The 19678-nt window shown below is 33.0% G+C and overlaps 2 protein-coding genes across 2 annotated transcripts; both read right to left on the bottom strand.

Moving 5' to 3' along the window:
* Positions 1-2032: 2032 nt before the first annotated feature.
* LOC110787259 (uncharacterized) lies at positions 2033-5284 on the bottom strand. Its single transcript, XM_021991848.2, has one exon. It carries the CDS (start codon positions 5282-5284, stop codon positions 2033-2035), a length of 3252 nt encoding a protein of 1083 aa, XP_021847540.2.
* A 4919-nt stretch (positions 5285-10203) lies between these two features.
* On the bottom strand, positions 10204-16007 carry LOC110787264 (6,7,8-trihydroxycoumarin synthase). Its single transcript, XM_021991853.2, has 3 exons — positions 15410-16007; positions 14523-14838; positions 10204-11272 (listed from the first exon to the last, which is right to left on the bottom strand). Exons 1-3 carry the CDS (start codon positions 15991-15993, stop codon positions 10658-10660), a joined length of 1515 nt encoding a protein of 504 aa, XP_021847545.2. The 5' UTR covers positions 15994-16007; the 3' UTR covers positions 10204-10657.
* Positions 16008-19678: the final 3671 nt, after the last annotated feature.

Raw genomic sequence — 19678 nt, 5'->3', positions numbered from 1 at the left:
ACCAAACTGACCATTATGCCCACCAAAACTACCAAATTGACCACAAGTGGCCACGAACGACCTCAATTGCTCCTGGGTTAAGCATGACATCATGAAAGACATAAACATATTTTGATTATTTTGCATAACTCCCATCTCTGACCTCATCTTGTTCATTTCAGTATGCAATTGACTAGGTGCAGTTGGTTTGTTAAACCCAAAGTACTCTTTGTTTGTGATGCCTGATCCAACGGCCCTCACTGAACCACCATGTTCCCGCTTATTCAATGCTCTTGCTAAGATATCATCTCGACCATTAGCAACTATTTCACCTCTTTGAACTTGAGCCTCCAATGCCATCTGCAATTTGAGAATTGATGCGGTACTTATTCACAGGAGTTGAATGAAAAATAAGCAGGTTTTTTGAAGAGTCTTGTGTAAATATCTTACTATTGATTCATAAATTTCTTGATCGGTGGGATTTTCGAAAGTTACAGCTCCATTTTTGAGACAAGAATGAGCTTTAATCCAAGTCAAATGTCGAGGCACGTGTGACACATGGACTCCCCGCTTTTCAAGATCTTGTTCCTAATATTGCAGAAAATCAATTTAGATTTATGTTGTTAGTATCTAGTGAGAAATTTGAACATCACACACTATATTCCTTAATAATATATACAATATAAGTAAATCTTACTATCTGTTCTTCAAAATGTTGATACCCAAGTCGACCTCCTCTATATTTTGAGGTCTTCTTCTTTGCCCTCTCACGATTCTTTTCACTCAATAACTACAAATTTTTTGACCAATAAAGTTAGTACAAATGAAAAATTGCAACATAAGTAAACTGCCTATTAATTTCAACATAATTTAAACATTTATTATGTCGCTTCTAAGAGATTTACAACAATACTACCTTGAACTCCTCAGAAGTGCAGTAATCCACGAACTTATCCCAATCAGCTTTAACTATCCAAGAATATTTCCATGGTGGTTGTTGTCTTATTGTTCCATCTTCTAAATACATCCATTGAAGTCTTAATCTAGTCTTGAAAGCTTTCCATTGCTTTGCAGCTTTTGAAAGAATCCAACGTTTGCGATTCTCAATGACATAAAAACCCCTCTACATTGACACAAAATCATAAGTTATATATGTTTAACATCTGAATTGGGGCAGCAATACAGCAGCAGCAAACAAATGAACATGCAACACATAAACAACACATAAACTTCAACAGAAAATAAAGCAACATAAATATATCACAATGCCAAAAACACCCTGCACAACAATCAGTACTGACCACCAGAAGCCACTGCCACAACATCAGACTAACCAGAAGTCACTGCCACAACATCAGACTACGCAGCAGCTTAAAGAAGACAAATGAAAAATAAAAAGAGAAAAGAAAAGAAGGAAGACAGGCACACCAGCGATAAATGAGCTCTATGCATTATTTTTCCTAAAAGATAAAAGATGAGTATGTTTGCTTACCGTGATAGAATCATACAATTCATCTAGGAGTCCTTTTGGAAGGTGAGACCACTCCTTATAGGTGATGTTTACTCTTTCACGCACAACTACACCAATGTAGGTGGAAAAATGAGACCGGTGATGTCCAATAGGAATTCTTTTAACTGGATGCCATTCTAAACGGAGTTTGGTGCCAGCACTTATAGCTTTTCCCACCAGATTGAGTACAGTACGACCCCTTTCATCCTCACGTCTCGTTTTCTCAGAATTTTCAGGATCCAATCTTGCATCATCATGACCTACTTGCTTTTTCTTTCTGGCCATCAACCTACAGAAAATCAAAGTCAGTTGGTTAGTTTTATGCAAAAACAATCAGATTTTAAAAAAGGAAGGAAAACAGGTTCTAATCAGTTAGTTTTATGCAAAAACAATCGGTTAGTCCTTTTATGCGACAATCAGATTCTAATACGTTGGTTAGTTTTATGCAAAAACAATCAATTGGTCCTTTTATGCCACAATCAGATTCTAATCAGTTGGTTAGTTTTATGCAAAAACAATCATATTCTACACGATATTTACATTTTAATTAGAACGCTTTCGCTTTCGCTTTAGCTTGACTCCCTTGCTATTCTTTTGTTCTTCAACCCATGTACCCTCGTTATGGTCATCTCTCACATACATCGAGGAATCATCAGCATTATCATCATCATCATCACCCCGAACTTGTACATTTCTTCTTCCCAAAGAACTAGCCTCCAACATAGTATCATCTAAACAATCACCAGTGGCATCGATGGAAAAGAAGGCAACTCGAGACCTTGGTGTGATGACTGCTGCCATTCTCTTATCAGAGGGGTCATTCATATAAAAAATCTGCCTAGCTTGATTAGCTAATATAAAAGGATCCTCTTTGTGACCGGTCTTTTTAAGATTGACAAATATTTGCCCTAAGCTACTTTCTACAACTCCGTTACTGTCAAACCATTGGCATTTGAAAACAGGAATCGAAAACTTAGAGTAATGCAACTCCCAAATCTCTTCAATGACTCCATAGTATCGCATTGTAGCACAAACCGGATTCTTATCTTTCGCACTAGCAAAATGAATAGCTTCAGATTCCAAAGTAACCCCACTGTTTTGCATAGTACTAATATCATCTTGAAACCTGGTGTAAAAAGTGCAGCCATTAATAACATATCCAGAATAGTAAGTTGCACTAAAGTTGGGTCCAAATGCTAAACTCTTAACTCGATCAGAAACTACTACTGAAGGGTCCTCAAGTTCCCTGATTACTTCATCTTTGAACCAAACAATGAATGACTTGCTTTGTTTTTCAGCTAAGGATTTCGGATTCGCCCTTGGATCGTACTTCCTCAAGTGTCTCATGTGTCTTTCGACATATGGTGCAACTTCATCCTCATTATGCAGAATATATGAATGTGCCTTGTGCCAGTTTTCATAAGACATATCAAGTTGTTTACGACCTAGGGTCCCATGACCATCCATTCTTCCACTATGCCGAGATACAGGAAGTCCTATCTTCATTGCATTTACCATAAATTCACTAACATATGCGACTACTTCTTCGTAGAAAAGTTTTTCGGCAATACAACCCTCAGGCCGATAAGCATTTGTAACATATCCCTGGTACGTTCTCATTTGCCTTTCAAAATCCCATTGAACTCTCAAATATACAGGACCACAATATCTTATCTCTCTTACTAGGTGAACCGTCAAATGAACCATGATATCGAAAAACGATGGAGGAAAGTACATCTCTAATTGGCATAAAATTATAATAATATCTTCCTCCAAAGCTTTCAAATCTTTAGGATCAATGACTTTACTATAAATTGCATTAAAAAACAAACAAAGTCTGATAATGGCATGTCGAACATTTTTAGGCAAAATTGAACGAATAGCCACGGGTAATAATTGTTGCATTAGGACATGACAATCATGAGACTTAAGGCCCACAAGCTTCAAGGTATCCATGTTTACAAGGCTACGAATGTTAGAAGAATACCCCTGTGGCACTTTAACTCCTGCCAAGCTCTCACATAACTCGATTTTCTCTTTCCTAGACAGTGTATACGCAGCAGGAGGCAAGTATTTTCGACCACTCTCCTTCTCAACAACATGGAGTTCCTGTCTGATCCCAAGTGTCTCTAAGTCAGCTCTAGATTTCGGGCCATCTTTAGTCTTCCCAGGGATGTTCAATAATGTACCAATTAGACTATCACACACATTCTTCTCAATATTCATCACATCAAGAGAATGTCTCACGAAAAGAAATCTCCAATATGGCAAGCTCCACAATTTTGAACACTTCTTAAACCCTTGCTTAGAAAGAAAATTTCGATGTTTCTTCCCAAATGTGATCTGGATATCTTTTATCTTCTCAAACACCTCTACACCAGACATGATCTTTGGACGCTCTCCAAATTCTTGTTTCCCATTGAAGGCCTTTTTCATGTAACGATAGTGATGATCACATGGCAGAAATACACGATGACTATCAAACACATGCTTCCCTGATCCGTTCAACCAATGTCCCGGAAATTGCTCCATACATAAGGGGCATGCTGCCTTCCCTTTCACTGTATACCCAGACAAATTACCATATGCCGGAAAATCTTGAATAGTGCAGAACAACATTGCTTTCAAATTAAATTTCTCATTTCGATATGCATCAAACACTTCTACACCTGTTTCCCAAAGCATCTTCAAATCGTCGATCAGAGGAGCCAAATACACGTCGATGTCATTACCAGGCTGTCTTGGACCAGAAATTAGCAATGATAACATCATATACCTTCTTTTCATGCAAAGTGTGGGAGATAAGTTGTAGGTAATCAAAACAACAGGCCAAGTACTATAAGTGCTACTCAAGGAGCCAAATGGATTGAACCCATCAGTAGACAAAGCAAGGCGTAGATTACGCTTTTCTTTGGCAAACTCGGGGAATTTCCCATCAATAAACCTCCATTGTGGTGAGTCAGCGGGGTGCCTAAGAAATCCATCATCTTCTCGACTATCAAAATGCCATGTCAACTTCTCGGCATCTCTCGCATTAGAAAATAGCCTTTTAAACCTCGGTATTATTGGAAAATACCATAATACCTTAGCAGGGACTCGTCCTTCCTCTTTCTTGTACCTCGAGGCATTACAAACTGAGAAACTCTCTAATGACTCATTTTGATTTCTATACAACATGCAATCGTTAGGGCAAGCATGAATTTTCTCATAAGGTAAACCCATAAGGCTTAATGTCTTTTTTGCCTCATATGTACGACTTGGAAGGACATTATCATCTGGAAGCATATCTTTGAACACTTCCAGTATCAAATTAAAGTCCATATCAGTCAAACCCTGGCTCGCCTTCACGTTATACAACCTTATTATTGCAGACAACCTTGTATACTTAGTGCAGCCTTCATAGAGAGGCTTTTCGGAGTCATTTAGCAAGCTCTCAAATGTGAAAGGGTCTTCATCAAAAGCTTCCTCAACTTGATGAAGCATTTCCTCTAACCTATCTCCCTCATTCGTATTATGACCTTCACAAACATTAGCCTCAGAGTTACCGACCGTTGTTTCGTCCCTGCATTCGCCGTGCCAAATCCAACATGTATATGTTTTATCAAATGCCCATTTAGATAAATGATTAAGAATTTCTCCGGGTCTCTTATGCAAGAAATTATGGCACATGATACAAGGACAACGTAGCTTGGAGCGGCCTCCACCATTCTTAACAGCAAACTTAATGAATTCCCTTACACCTGCTTGATATTCTGGGTCACTCGGAATTTTTGTTGAAATCCAACTTCGATCCATTTCTATTTTCTATACACCAACCATTGGAAATGAAAACATATTGTATAGTATAGTCACGCATGTTAGACTTTCACTAATATACACTTATTGTACCGTACTAGGTCAACATAAATTTTAAAAGTAATTTGGCACATAAATTAACACAAACAACTAATAGGAACAATCTGTAAAACTAGCTATTAAAAAAATAATCTAGAAACTTGAATATAATTTTTTTAGCAGACTAGACTAGACAACTTACAGTAAGGTACCCAGGGAAGCCAACAGAAGGAATATGAGAGTGAATTTCCAAGCACATACAGTTTCGAATGACAAAAATGGAGAAAAAGAAAGATGTTACCCCATTCAACACTCTGCCAGGTGTACAGGGTAATGTGTACTCCTACTTGCACATCTATCCCTATCCATACAAAAATGTTTTAATCTGTGATTTTCTATAATTCCTCAAAGATGGTTAAATTATTTCATCATTAGTAGAAAAAGATACAGCAGCACTCTAAACCAACCAGATAGAAGAAAGCAACCAAAACCTAAAGATATCATGCTCTACGTTCCAAGATTATTGGACTCGACGTTCGTCTCAGACTATTGGACTGTGTTCCCTGGTTCGATACTTGATACTCAGAAATAAGAAAACTTGACACTTAAATAGAAACATGAACACCAAAGATAGAAGGTCAGAAGGTGTGCCTTGACACTTAAACTACAAAATAAGAAAACCTAAATAAAAATTGAGTCTGTAGACTCTGTACTGGGCGCACACCATGAATACCAAAGATCAATTCAGTGTGTCACTCATGCCAAGAAACTCTACAAAAACAATATTCAACCAACCATGGCGAAACACTTTCAACATGAACTGGAAAACCAATAAAATTTCAGAAATTCAGGGCAAAAACAGAACGATGAAATTGAAACTGAAAATTTCAGGAAACAGAACCTAACTTGTAGAAGAAATTATAAATTGAATTCAAAATTCACACACGTAATTCAGAAATTCGAAAAAAAAAATTAAAGAGAGATGAGAACAAAAACCTGAATTCGTAGATTGCTAGAGATTGTGTTGAGGTCGCCGGTGGTGGTTGAAGTCGCCAACCGTCACGTATTTCTCCGGTTGTATATAGATTCGCCGGTGGTGGTGATTTCGGTTTGTGTGTTTCGTTGCCCTACTTGTTCGTATGTCCAGGGAAGAAGAAGAGGCAAATAACTAGGGTGAAAGTTGGGCGAAAGTTTGGCGAAAGTTTGGCGAAAAGTTTGGCGCCATGAAGAAAGTAGAGACCTGTTGTTTTAAATGACAGGTCTTTTGCAATTTTAAATTTTTTTTAAACATTATTTTACGGGAGTGGTGGGTCTTTGAAATGTAGAGAGCCGTTAACTACTGTACTAGGTCTCTTGTTTCTTTTATTATATTAATTAAATAATTTTATTTATGCACTAGAGACCCGTTAAATAAGATAACGGGTCTCTTATTTTTTCCCTCTCATTTTAAATGGGCTATTTGGCGCAATAAGAGAGCCGTTATCTATAATAATGGATCTCTTATATTGAAGAGACCCGTTATGTCGAACATGAGGTCTTTTCTAAGGGGTCTCTTTGCCCATTTTTGTAGTAGTGAATAGTAGTAAGATTGAGAAATGGTGGTAGATGGGCTTTGGGTTCACATCATTGCTGCTCCAAAATTTATTTTATGTTAGTTCTTACATCTTAGTAAGGATCAATTAGTTTGAATAGCATTTCAAAGTGGTACTCAAAATAAATGATTAAAATCACGTGTATATACATCATATAATTATATGTAATGTCCTTATTCAAGTAATGTGTTCGGCTAATGTTGCATTAAGATTCACAACAAGGTGATTTGATTAGAATAAATGTCCAGTCTAGCTGGTTCGGAATTTTGGTCTAATATATTTTCGTCTAATGTAATCCTTATAAAAAAAAATTATTTCGTATTGTCGATCTCTAAGTGCTTTCAAAATTCACCTGTTATTTCATTTTATTTGAACACTACTTGCACAAATCTTTTAGAGCATCTCCAATGGTTGTAACTAGGGACTAGCTTGAAATTTACAAAAGTCTCAAGCTAATAGCTAGACCATTGGAGTGAAGATAATAAATTAGCTTGGCCAAGCTAATTTGCTTGACAACTAGCTCCCAAATTTGTCAAATAAATAATTGACAAGTGGAATAAGCATGACCAATTTAAATAACAAGCTACTTGCTAGCCATTAGAACATAAATTAGCTAGACAATAAAATAACTTGAAATCTTATGTGACATAACAAGCTAATTGTCAAATTAGCTTACCATTAAAGATGCTCTTAGCTAAAATAATAAACCGAAAAAATCAATAATAGATTATTACACCAACGAAAACAAATCGTTCTACTCAATCTCAAATGTAGCTAAAAGTTTATGATTTAAAAGTTTTTAACTTTACTAATGCCATGGGATTTTTTAACCATATGACATGTGTATTTTTAACTCAAGGACCTAAACTTTTAACCCAAGAGACTAACCTTTTATTTGGTTTGGTTAAATTTGGCCGGAAAATGAATAGTAGGTCCCAAACGGTGAAAAAAAAAAATACAAGTCCCAAACGGTGAAAAACATGAAAGGTTAGACCCCAACTTTATACTTAACTCCTTTTTCGATTGTTATTTTCCTTTTGTCCTATTTCTACTTGGACGATGATATAGGTCGCAAGTTGCGACAACAAAATATTGTCGCAACCTTACGTGTCGGCGTTTCATTGGTACATGTAGGCACCACGTAGGCTACGCGTCATCAATTTTTTTTTACTATCAATTCAATATTTTTACTATGAAGATATATAAATAAGGTAGTCGATATAAATCAGGAAACAAATATTTATTATATTTATAGTAAATATATTTTTATCTTATAAATTACAAATTAGAAAAATAAAAATTATAATCTAATTATGTATGTTTGTGTAATTAAAAAAATACATCGAATTAATTTTAAAAATACACTAATTGATAACATAATAATATATTTCATGTAAATAAAAATTCATAATTATACATTACTTTAAAATATTATTTTAATTTTAATAATTAGGTTAGTTTTAGGTTTTTTCATAGTAAAAAAAATCGTTCGTCTCTCCCGCCACACTACACAAAATCACGAGCCAGTAATTTTCGAGTTCATCTAGAGAGGAAGAACTGCACTTGAACAATACTGATAGACTATTGAAGAACAATTTTTTTCCATATGGGGGGGGGGGGGGAGGTAAATGGGAAAGATGAAGGTGGATGAAAAAAACCAATAATGGGGCGGAGGGTAAATGGAAAAGATGAAGGTGGATGAACAAAACCAATAATGACGCAATACTTTTCCAGTTTTCCTAATCTTTTATTTCCAATGCATGGTATTTCTTATTTTCCAAGTACTCCGTATAACTTGGTAAATGTACTTTTTATTTAATTTCCTGTATCATGTAAATAATCAAAAGTTTTAGAATTATTTTTTTGAAATGAAAGTTACATTATTCAATTTGTAAATTGGAATATTAATTAAGATTTTTCTACCTTTTTTGTAACATGTATAATAGGTTATAAAATCTAAATATTTTAGTTTCCAAATACATTTATGACACATAAGCGTGCCATGTCACCACTGTGACACGGCTTAAAGGTCGCATGTTGCGACCTTTATCATTTCCGTTTCTACTTTATTTGTTGCTGCGAATTTACAAAAATACCCTTATGATGTGTGAGGAAATCCCTCACAACAAGCCGCTGCACCGGACCCAGATGAAAGTCCTTGCATAATATTTTGAAGCTGTGGGAGGATAACAAAAATATTTCGTAGGATATATTATGAGTAAACATTTACTTCCTCTTCCGTCAACCTCCAAGCACCCGCATCATCAAAAACTCCTCTAACCATGTTCCTTTTTCTCCTCTCCTGGGCTTTGCGTTTTGGGCACAAAAACAGAGGGTTGGCCTGAGGCTTTGGCCCGGTTTGGCTAAAGCTTGGCCCATGATATGATTTTGATTTAAGCATTCGAATGAACAAATTGCACTATGTAAATATGTGCGTAAGGGAAATTCGATATTAGTGCTTGAAGTGGGTTCAATAACGATTCCGCTAATTTTACTGTCAAGTGATGTAAACAATTTTTTAATTTTTTTTTCTTTATATGGTATTATAAAATTTGAGATTATTAGGTGATACTTCGTATAATAGAAATTGTGCCTTTTTAGATGGGAAAATACAAAATTTAATTGATAAAAACTACGGACTAACAACATAAAAGAATCAAAAAAGAATACCAGTACTGCGAATGCACTTGGTTTCCGTTGTTTGAACATAAAACATTTTAATAGCAAATAATTTTCCATGAAATACAAATTCCAAGGGAATACACAATAGTTGTAATTTTTAAATACTTCTCTTGTTTTTTTAAGTTACAACATTTCTATTTTGAGACGTTTCTTTTTAAGTACAACCTTTAAAGTTTTATTGTCATCTTTAATTTACCTACTTGACTTTACCAATTAAATTAATTTTTATAGGGTAGCAAAATTTTAAGTGTGTAAACATAAGAAATAAAATTTATGACTAGAAAGTTTGACGATGATTCATGCCTAGGGATGGCAATGGGTTCAAGACCCGACCCAGATCCGGTTGGACCCGGTCCATTTTTAAGGGTCTGGGTCCAAAAAAATTAGACCCTGTGGATCTGGGGCGGATCTGGGTCTTTGTTCAATGGGGCGGGTCTGGGTCCGGATCCAAGAATTAAAGATCCAGATCCGGTCCAGATCCGACACACAGACCCATATATATAATTTTAAAAAAATTATTAAAATTTAAATATAATTCAATCTTTGCGTGCTAAACTTTATTCAGTTCTTATGATACTAAACTATTTAAAAATTGTTTGATGTGACATATAAATAATAATATTAGAAACTTTAAATACTTATTGTATCACAAGGCTAATATGATTTTTTTTCCTAAACAAAATTAACGAATATTCCATATTTAGTGGTGTTATTAAAGCAACGTTACGTTTACATACAAAAAATGGGCGCAAAAAATTACATATTATAAGAAAAATGAGGGACAATTTTTTTTGGAAAACAAATACGCTTAGACCCATTTAGGACCCAGATCCGACCCTAAACCCATTAGACCCAGTGGATCTGGGTCTGGATCTGATTTTTTTGGACCCAACGGATCTGGGTCGGATCTGGATCCACCTCTTAAAAAGCGGGTCTGGATCCTGTCGGACCCGGTCCAGATCCGACCCATTGCCATCCCTATTCATGCCGACGGTCGATTTATTTGGAGTGGATATTGTATACGGAGTACTTGATATGATTCATTCAATTCATCCGAATTTCATTTTCCTGCGAATTCGAATTTCTTTGCAATAAGGCAAAGTTCTTTTTCCTTATGTGTAACCAAACCAGGGAGCACATTGGTGTCAATATCATCCTTGTTTAAACCAGCAGGCAATTCCCAATCAAAAGAGAACAACAAATTGGCAAGCGCAAGCTCAAGGTTGGCTAGGCCAAACGCGCTAGCAGGACACATTCTTCTTCCACCCCCAAACGGAATCATTGTCATCCCCATCAAATCCATTGAACTCCCTAAAAACCTCTCAGGCATAAATATATCTGGGTCCATCCAATATTTGGGGTCTCGTCCAATAGCCCATCCATTAAGAACAACAATAGTTTTGGGTAAAATGTCGTATCCATTTATGTTGGTTTTTCGAGTTGTTTCTCGAGGAATCAGTAATGGAGCTGGTGGATGTAACCTCAATGATTCCTTAATAACTGCCTTGAAGTATTCCAGTTTTGAGAGATCCAGTTTTGTTATACAACCTGTGTTTAGGACCGCCTTCCTTAACTCTTCTTGTACTTTTTTCATTGGAATGGGGTTTTTCATTAACTCAGTAAGTGTCCAAATCACCCCAGCTGTAGTTGTATTTGCTCCTCCGGAAAATAGATTCTGCAAAACAAATAAATCAATAAAGAAATTTCTTGTAAAATATTGGCGAAATCTACAGGTCATTGAGGGGCACCCAACATTGCATACGGTTAGTTTAATTACATCCTGTATGAGTATGACCCCTCAAAAAAAAATAAAAAAAAGTTGATCCTATATGTAAACTTCACTTTAGTTGATGTTGATGTTGTTCGACCGTTATCGTCGTCGAGGCTAATTACTGGTAGGTTGCAGTGATACACGATTTATAATCTAAATATAAATTTATGTGGAAATTCGGTAGACAATTATCATTAAAATAGTTTTTATAAATATTTTCCTAATTAAAACAATGACGGATAAATTTGTTATTGTCCCTTTCAAAGTTTTATTTATTTAAAAACAAACTAATAATGGCATAATTACAAAATTATTTTCATCCTCATTCATCACCCCTGTCAAGCATTAAGTATTTAAGTTATTTCATCCAACCTTCCTTTCATCAGTCATCCCCACCTAACACTGGCATCATTTATTCATTTACCTCATTATTCGATCACTTAACACCTACCCACCCTTTTCAATTCCGTCTTGAGAAATCGGGTACAAAATAAAATTCATCCACGCCCCATCACCCACCTGTGTAAACCGGCCCACCACTAGAATTATACACATTTTAATGAATGACAAATGTACTGATATTAGATTGTCTTAGATTTCAAAAGGGACCAACATTTAAGAACGTAGGGAGTACTTTATATTTCTTTCATTTTCTATATTGTTTACATATGGAGAAAATATTGGTTACATAATAGGACAATAAAATGTATCACAAAATAATAAGTTGGAAATATTTTAGTCAAATCGGTATTTAAATAATGGAAAATATATCTAATCATTATCTTGATCGGATCAGCATATTAACCATATGATATATGTAAACATAGTAGAACGAAAATTTCATATTAGATGATTCAATCAGTATGTGCGTTCAAGATTTATTAATTTTACATTAACTTTAGGGGGTGGGGGAATATTTTATACGAAGTAAACAATAATATGGCCGATCAAATAATAATATTAAAATATATGTGTTTGCACATGATTTAAGCTAGTTTTATATTATAATCGATTATTACTATAAGTAATTACAGATTAGAAGGTTTTACGTAAAAATAATTTATGAAATATGTTAAATATTTTATTGTAGGACGCATGCCAAATTTTCAGCTAGTGTCTTGACAAATCTATAATATATTGAGCGTTCAAAATCTTATCTTTAACGTTAACCACTTAAAAAAAATTAATTATTATAGTTAAGATGTTTAAATTACACTCTGTATGCACTGAGATTCTATATATTACACCTGTTAAAACTTAATATTTTCGGAAAGTGTGTCAAATGTAAGGTTTTGAACAATATATCTTAATGTTAAATGGTGTGTATAAATTTATCAAATTTATTGTTAACTGGTGATGAATCAATTATATTTTTGAACTGACAATTTATTTGATATACTATATATGTTAAACATAGAATAACGGTCAAATGTCGGTTAAAAGGTTAGACCAAACGTAAAAATGGTAAACTCATGGTTAGTGCATAAGCTAGATAGATTATATGTTATTTTTGTTATAAGTGACTAATTTATATGATATATATTGGTTGTTAAAAATCGTATAAATTTCAAATATTTAACCTAGCTAACATATGCGAAGTATGTTTGAATTAGATTATGTATACATATATAGAAAATTCTCTTTATAAGTTAGTAAAAAATATTACTAGTAAGTATATTGATGAATCTTTTATTATGTATTTCTCCATATTAATTATTGTTACCATAACATACAGTAAGTTAAATATGACAAAAAAATTATATATTAATTAATTAATATTAAAAGAGAGATCAATCAATGAGTGACGTTTGTTATCACCACATTGATTTCCTCTCTTTTAGTATATTAATATAGATAGATAGAGTGATAGAAAGGGTTCCCCTAAATTACTATTCCGTACTTCGCTACATTTAAGTTTAAAATAGATAAGTTTGTCAAAAACTGCCTTATAAAATCGGACTTTTGCGATAAACTATCTTATAAAAAAAGAGTTATAATTAACTACCTTATAAAAAATTTATGTTGCAAGATATCTTTAGTGAGATTATGAAAGAAAAATCAAAATTTCGAGGTTGATATTACTATGTGTATCTCACAAGTAATGGGTAAATAAGTTCCACGTGAGGTGCATATAGTAAAATCAACCCCAAAATTTTGATTCAATGTTTATTATTCGGCCAAATTAAGGTAGTGTATTATAACATGAAATTTTTATAATGTAGTTAATTACAATATTTTTTTATACGGTAATTTCTCACAAAAACATGATATATGTATTTTGACAAATTTATCTTAACGATAAACTATTTTGAACATTTCACCCCAAAATCATCTATCAACACTGGGGCAAGCTAGTAGCAGTCTAATAGAGATGACTAGCTTGATGGTGTCCCATGATTCTCATGCTAAGTTTTGCACAAGATCTGATTCAACAGGGATTCCATCTTAAAATCCTACGTAGTAATATGACATGATGACATCAATGAAGGACCGGAGTAACCCGACCTAATTGGTCTTTTAAAGTGAACTTATTCTTCTATCCACGGGCCGGCTCCAAGAATTAGCTAGGAGCCTAGGAGGTTATGTGCTACATATAAAATGAGGGGAGGCTCATATAACTTTTTATTTTATTTTATTTTAATTTAAGGTAACGCGTATTGATGCAGAAAAATAAAGATTATAGTAGATCGAGGAAATATTAATTATTAAAAATAATGTTAATTAAGGAATTGTTGGGAGGATTTTTAGGAGAGTAATAAGTGAGAGTATTAATTATTTCAGGGAAAAAAAATCTCACCATAGGAAATCACATACTCCACGGAATAGCATTTAACAAACATGTTGTGTTCAAGGAGAAGAACAGATTTTAAAAAAAAAATTGTCGGTGTTTTTTTTTAATATTTGGCCCTTGTAATTTTTGGGCCCTGTGTTGTGTCGGTCTCCTATTGGACCTCCCAAGAGCCCTATGCTTCTATCAATTAATATTAGACATTCACACATTATTAATGTCTACCAATGAGGTCTTGGCGTAGTAGTTAAGATCGAGGATCTGTGTACAATGAGTGACAGGTTCAAATTCGTTTAAAAAACTAATTTGATAAGTAGAAAGGAAGAATGCATGGAGTAAGATGAAAAGGTAGAATTATGTACATACCATTAGAATAGCTTTAATGTGGTGAATTGTGAGCTTAAACGGAAAGGAAGTATCATTCATAAGGCGGAGCAAAACGTCAACTATATCATGCTGCTCAGATTTAAGCTTAATTGCGTGAAGATGGTCGTCAATGATTTTATCATAAATTGCATCTAAATCTTTAAACGTCTTCTCAAGCCTAGAGTATTGTCCAGTTAACTTATCAATCCAACCACCGAGATAGATATAATCACTAAAGAAGAATGTTGTGAACATGTATTCAGCTTCATGTAGCAGGCTCCAATATCTGCTCCCAAACACGTCTTCGTCGTCGTACCTGTGGCACCCATGCGACACACATGAATATCAAAAAAAAAAGAAAAAAAAAATTCAATTTGTAATTATTGATGATTGGAAATATAGTAATCATCAAAGTTGTGCGCTTGAAAACATATACCATACCACCTCCGTTTTAAAATAATTTTTACAATTATTATTTGTATAAATATTAAGACATAAAAAAAGGAAGAATGCGTAAAACGGTGAGTGAATACAATAAAATATGGAACAATGTAAAAAAAAAAATAATGAAGCGGAATAAAACGAAAAGTGTAAAGATTATTTTGAAACAAATGTAGTACGTAATACATTATAAAACTGAACATATTACAATATTCATAAAACAAAAGAAGTAAAACATTCTAGGAGTATTGTAACATTTTCTCATATATATACTACCTCCGTTTCATAATAATATTTATAGTTATTACTAGTATTTGCACAAATATTACGACAAAAAAAAAAATGAAATGTGTAAAAGGTTGGATAGGTGTGAGAAAAAATTAAATAAAATAAGATCGAGAAACTGAGTGAAAAATTATAAATGTTGTCGTGTATATATGTAGTACCTCTTTCCAAAAGTGATCCTGCTAGCATTGGAAGCTGCATAATTGAGAACCAATTGGCTCAAGTTGACAGTTTTGGAAGCAAAAGAGAGAGAAGAAACCTTTTGAATAAGCCTTGAGACTTCTTCCTGTCGAATTGGAGCAAAAGAGTCGACATTCTTAGAGCTAAGGAGATTAACAACAAGAACCTTCTTTATTTCTTTCAAATACTCACTATATGGGCTTAAAGCAATGTCTAACCCATTGTAACTTAGCTTTTTTCTTCCTGCTGTTTGCGGCCTACTACAGAAATTCTCATCTTGTTTTTGCAACACCTCTTTCGCTAACTCGGCTGATTGAATCACAACCATGGACTTACCCATCAACCCAAGTGTGAAAATTGAGCCATAAGTCTTGCCTAAATTGGAAAAGTAGATGTGACTATTTGAGGGTTTAAACTGGAACATGTTTCCTATTAAGGGAAGCCCTCTTGGTCCAGGAGGAGGACGTAATGCTTGATTTTGCTTACTTTTGGGAAGAAGAAGAAGAAGAAGAAGAAGAAAAAAGATGACTGAAGAAAGAGATGCTATTAGAAGTAGTAGTACCATTTTATCTTAGGGTTTTTTGGGATATTAAGTGTTTATGTCTTCACCATGCACTTTAGCTACAATATTTATAGTGAATAAGTTTCATCTATTTTTTCATTTTCAGGTGGTAAAAAATAAGCTTTAATTTTTTTAGGTGACAAAATACAACTTTTAGTTTTTTAGGTGGTAAAAACTAATTTTTCGATTTTTGTAGGTGGTAAAAAATAATTTATCCTTATTAATATAAGAACTAAATAACAATTTCTTTATTAATTTATATTTATTAATGTTTGCAATCAACTATTATCAGTAATCTAATGGTTAAAAGTTTAGTAATAATCTAATAAACTTTAAATGAAGTTTAATAAGATTTAATAAGGTCTTATAAGGTCCTATAAGTTAAATAATGGCATATAAGATCCTATAAGTTAAATATTGTCCTACAAATTCCTATAAGGTCTTACTACGTATAAGTTAAATAACGTCATATAAATTCAGATAAATTCAGGCTTAAATGAAACTAAAAATAAGCAATTATTATTTACTTCTTATATTAATAAGAATAAAATATTTAATTTGTAGATTAATAATTAAATTCAGAACTAAATAATCAGAATTAGATTATTACTAAATAAAAATAATACTTAGAGTTTATTAGATAATAAGTTCAGGCCTAAATGAAAGTAATAATTCCAATATTTTTGCTTCAAAGTTTAACGAAATACTAGTAGCATTGCACTTTTTCAAAAAAAGGAAACAAGTAGTACTGTAAAAGATCTTTTAGAGCAACTCTAGTGGTTACAAAATGGATATGCTCACAAAAAAAAAATGAACATGTGAGCAGGTAGCCCACCATTGGTACAACAATGTCATAAGTAGTTGTTAAAACCTTGTAGTTATTTTGGGCTACGTAGCTCAAAAAAATATACTCCCTCCGTCCCGGAATACTCGACCCGGTTTGACCGGCACAGAGTTTAAGAGACTTGAATTGACTTATTTAATTTAATAGGTAGTAGTTGATAGTGGGGTATTATTTTAATGTAGTTAGTGGGAAATGTGTAAAGGGGTGGGGTTGGGGGAGAGTAGGGGTTGAATTTTTAATTATTTTTTGTATGAAGTAAGGGGTAGGTAGGTTAATAGGGGTTGAGTGAGAAATAATATAATATTGTTAAAATATTTCCATTTTTAGAAACAGGTCAAGTATTAAGGGACGGCCCGATAAGGAAAACAGGTCAAGTATTCCGGGACGGAGGGGGTAGCTCTTATAAATAAATTATTTAAATTAAAATATTATAGAGAGGTACAAAGTATTGTAACCCACCAATGTGATAACTTGTAGTTTTAATCAATTGTAGCTAGAAATTTGACGTGACAAACTTAGCCACAACATCTTGTAGCTCACCATTAGAGTTTATAGTATTCATATATATATATTTCCCCTGTTTTTTTAGTTACAACCTTTCTATTTTTTGCAACTCATCATTTGACTTTACCAAACTACTCTCATTCTTATTAGTTAAGTCTAAAATTCAATTAGTTAAGCAACGAAGCCAATTAGTTATGCAACCGAACAAATTAGTTAAGCATTGAACCAATTAGTTAAACAATGAAACTAAATATAGTTAAGCAATGAAACTAAATATAGTTAAGCAATGAGATCAATTAGTTAAGATTTTATGAGTTTTAGTTAATAATAAGTTTGTTCAAAAATAATAACTATCCAACTCATAAATTTAACTATTTGTCTTTATTCCTTAACTATTTTGTTATTCAATTAGTTATGATTTTATTACTTTTAGTTAGGTTTTACATTAGTTTAGTTAGTACCAAAAAAGTGGTCTAACCGTTAGACGGTCTTACACAAAAGCTTTTGATATTTAAAATTTATTAGATTATTACTAAACTTTTAACCATTAGAATATTGATAATAGTTTCCAAAATTTTATAAAATCCAAGTATAGATTTGACCGGTTTGTAAAAAAATAATTTGTGATTAACGCTTTAATTAATAAACCTCTTTATACTCTGTAATGGAACTTTATCACGGGGAAAAAAACAACAACAATTTAATATTCCCTATGAATATTTCACAACTCACAATTATAGGAATTTTTTTTTTGAGAGAAAGACCGGACGGTCAAGGAATTATATTAAATCAAGTTCCACCAAAGTTTAAAACTTTTGGGGAAGGAGTTCATACATACTCTTAGGGATCGTCCATTGATTTGTGATGTACACTTAATTTAAAAGTGTTCATTTACCTTTTTCATTATAATTATATTGATAATTAATAATAATATATTAATTAATATTACTTAATTACATATCATTGATAATTATTTACTTCAATTAGTAATCACAAATTATTTTAATATAATAACATAAATATGATTTATTTAATATAACAACGCAAATAATCATATATCCCATATTTTATTTAAGACCTTATTTAGAACTACGTATACGACCTTATTAGAAGTTATATTGTCTTATTGGAATTTATAAGACGTTATTGGAATTTATAGGACCTTATTGGAACTTATATGACCTTATAAACCCTTATTAGAACTTACATTGCCTTATAGAAAGTATAAGACCTTATTTAACTTATAAGAATTTATCTGAACTTATCTAAACATATAAGATCTGAAATGAAGTGTCATAAATTGAAGAAAACGAGATTTGTTGCTATGTACCTTTAGATTATTTTTTTTAAAAAAAAGTAGAAATGAATCTTTTGGGTCATGCTATTTCGAATCGGCTGAAATTTTAAATTTGGCGGCGCGGAAACATAAAGTTAAAATTGAATAAATTGGTCTTGCAAATTAATTAAACTTTTAACGTGGATGTTGCTGATATTATTGAAGTCGCAAAAACGAATCTTTGCACAACTGATGTGGACATTCCTTAACTTTAACCTATTCATATTCACCACATAATCGGCATCATCTTTAGTACGTAGTTACGTACCGTCATGCTTCTTGGTAGGGCATTAATTAGGACATAGTAGCACGGAGTACAAATTGTGTTATAGCCAATGTGAACTTGTGAAGTATATAGAAGATTCTTATAAGGAGAAGGATGAAAAAAGATTATGACCATAGAAATTGAACAGATCTGATGACTCTAACTGCTCGTCAAAACCGTAAATGGGTGAATCATAACTAATTAATGAACGGACTTATTCCATACTCCAGATGATCTTCTCCAAATTTCCAGAACTTTTTAATATTGATTTACGTCCTCGTCTTAGGCATTCAAGATTCCTATTCGCAATCAAACAAAAAATTCCAATCACCAAACAAAACAACATTCACATGACAATATAATACATCAACAACGAAAATGATAAAGGTCGCAACATGCGACCTTTAAGCCGTGTCACAATTAATGATGACATGACATGCTTATGTATCATGATTTAAATTGGAAACTAAAATATTTAACTTATATAATCTATATGTATTTCAAAAAAAAGGTAGGAAAATCTTAATATGCTAATTTGTTTCCTTCTTTATATCGACTACGTTATTTACATATTTTCATAGTAAAAATATTAAATTGATAGTAAAAATATTCTGATGACACATAGCCTACGTGTCGCCTATATGTACCAATTAAACTGCGACACGTATGATTGTGACAACTAAATGTTGTCGCAACTTGCGACCTTTATCATCACCCCATCAACAAAATGTATCTGAAT

This window comes from Spinacia oleracea, chromosome 5 (genome assembly GCF_020520425.1).
Source record: "Spinacia oleracea cultivar Varoflay chromosome 5, BTI_SOV_V1, whole genome shotgun sequence".
NCBI lineage: Eukaryota > Viridiplantae > Streptophyta > Magnoliopsida > Caryophyllales > Amaranthaceae > Spinacia > Spinacia oleracea.
The sequence above is the reverse complement of the archived record's forward strand: the minus strand, read 5'-3'. Positions and strand labels throughout refer to the sequence as shown.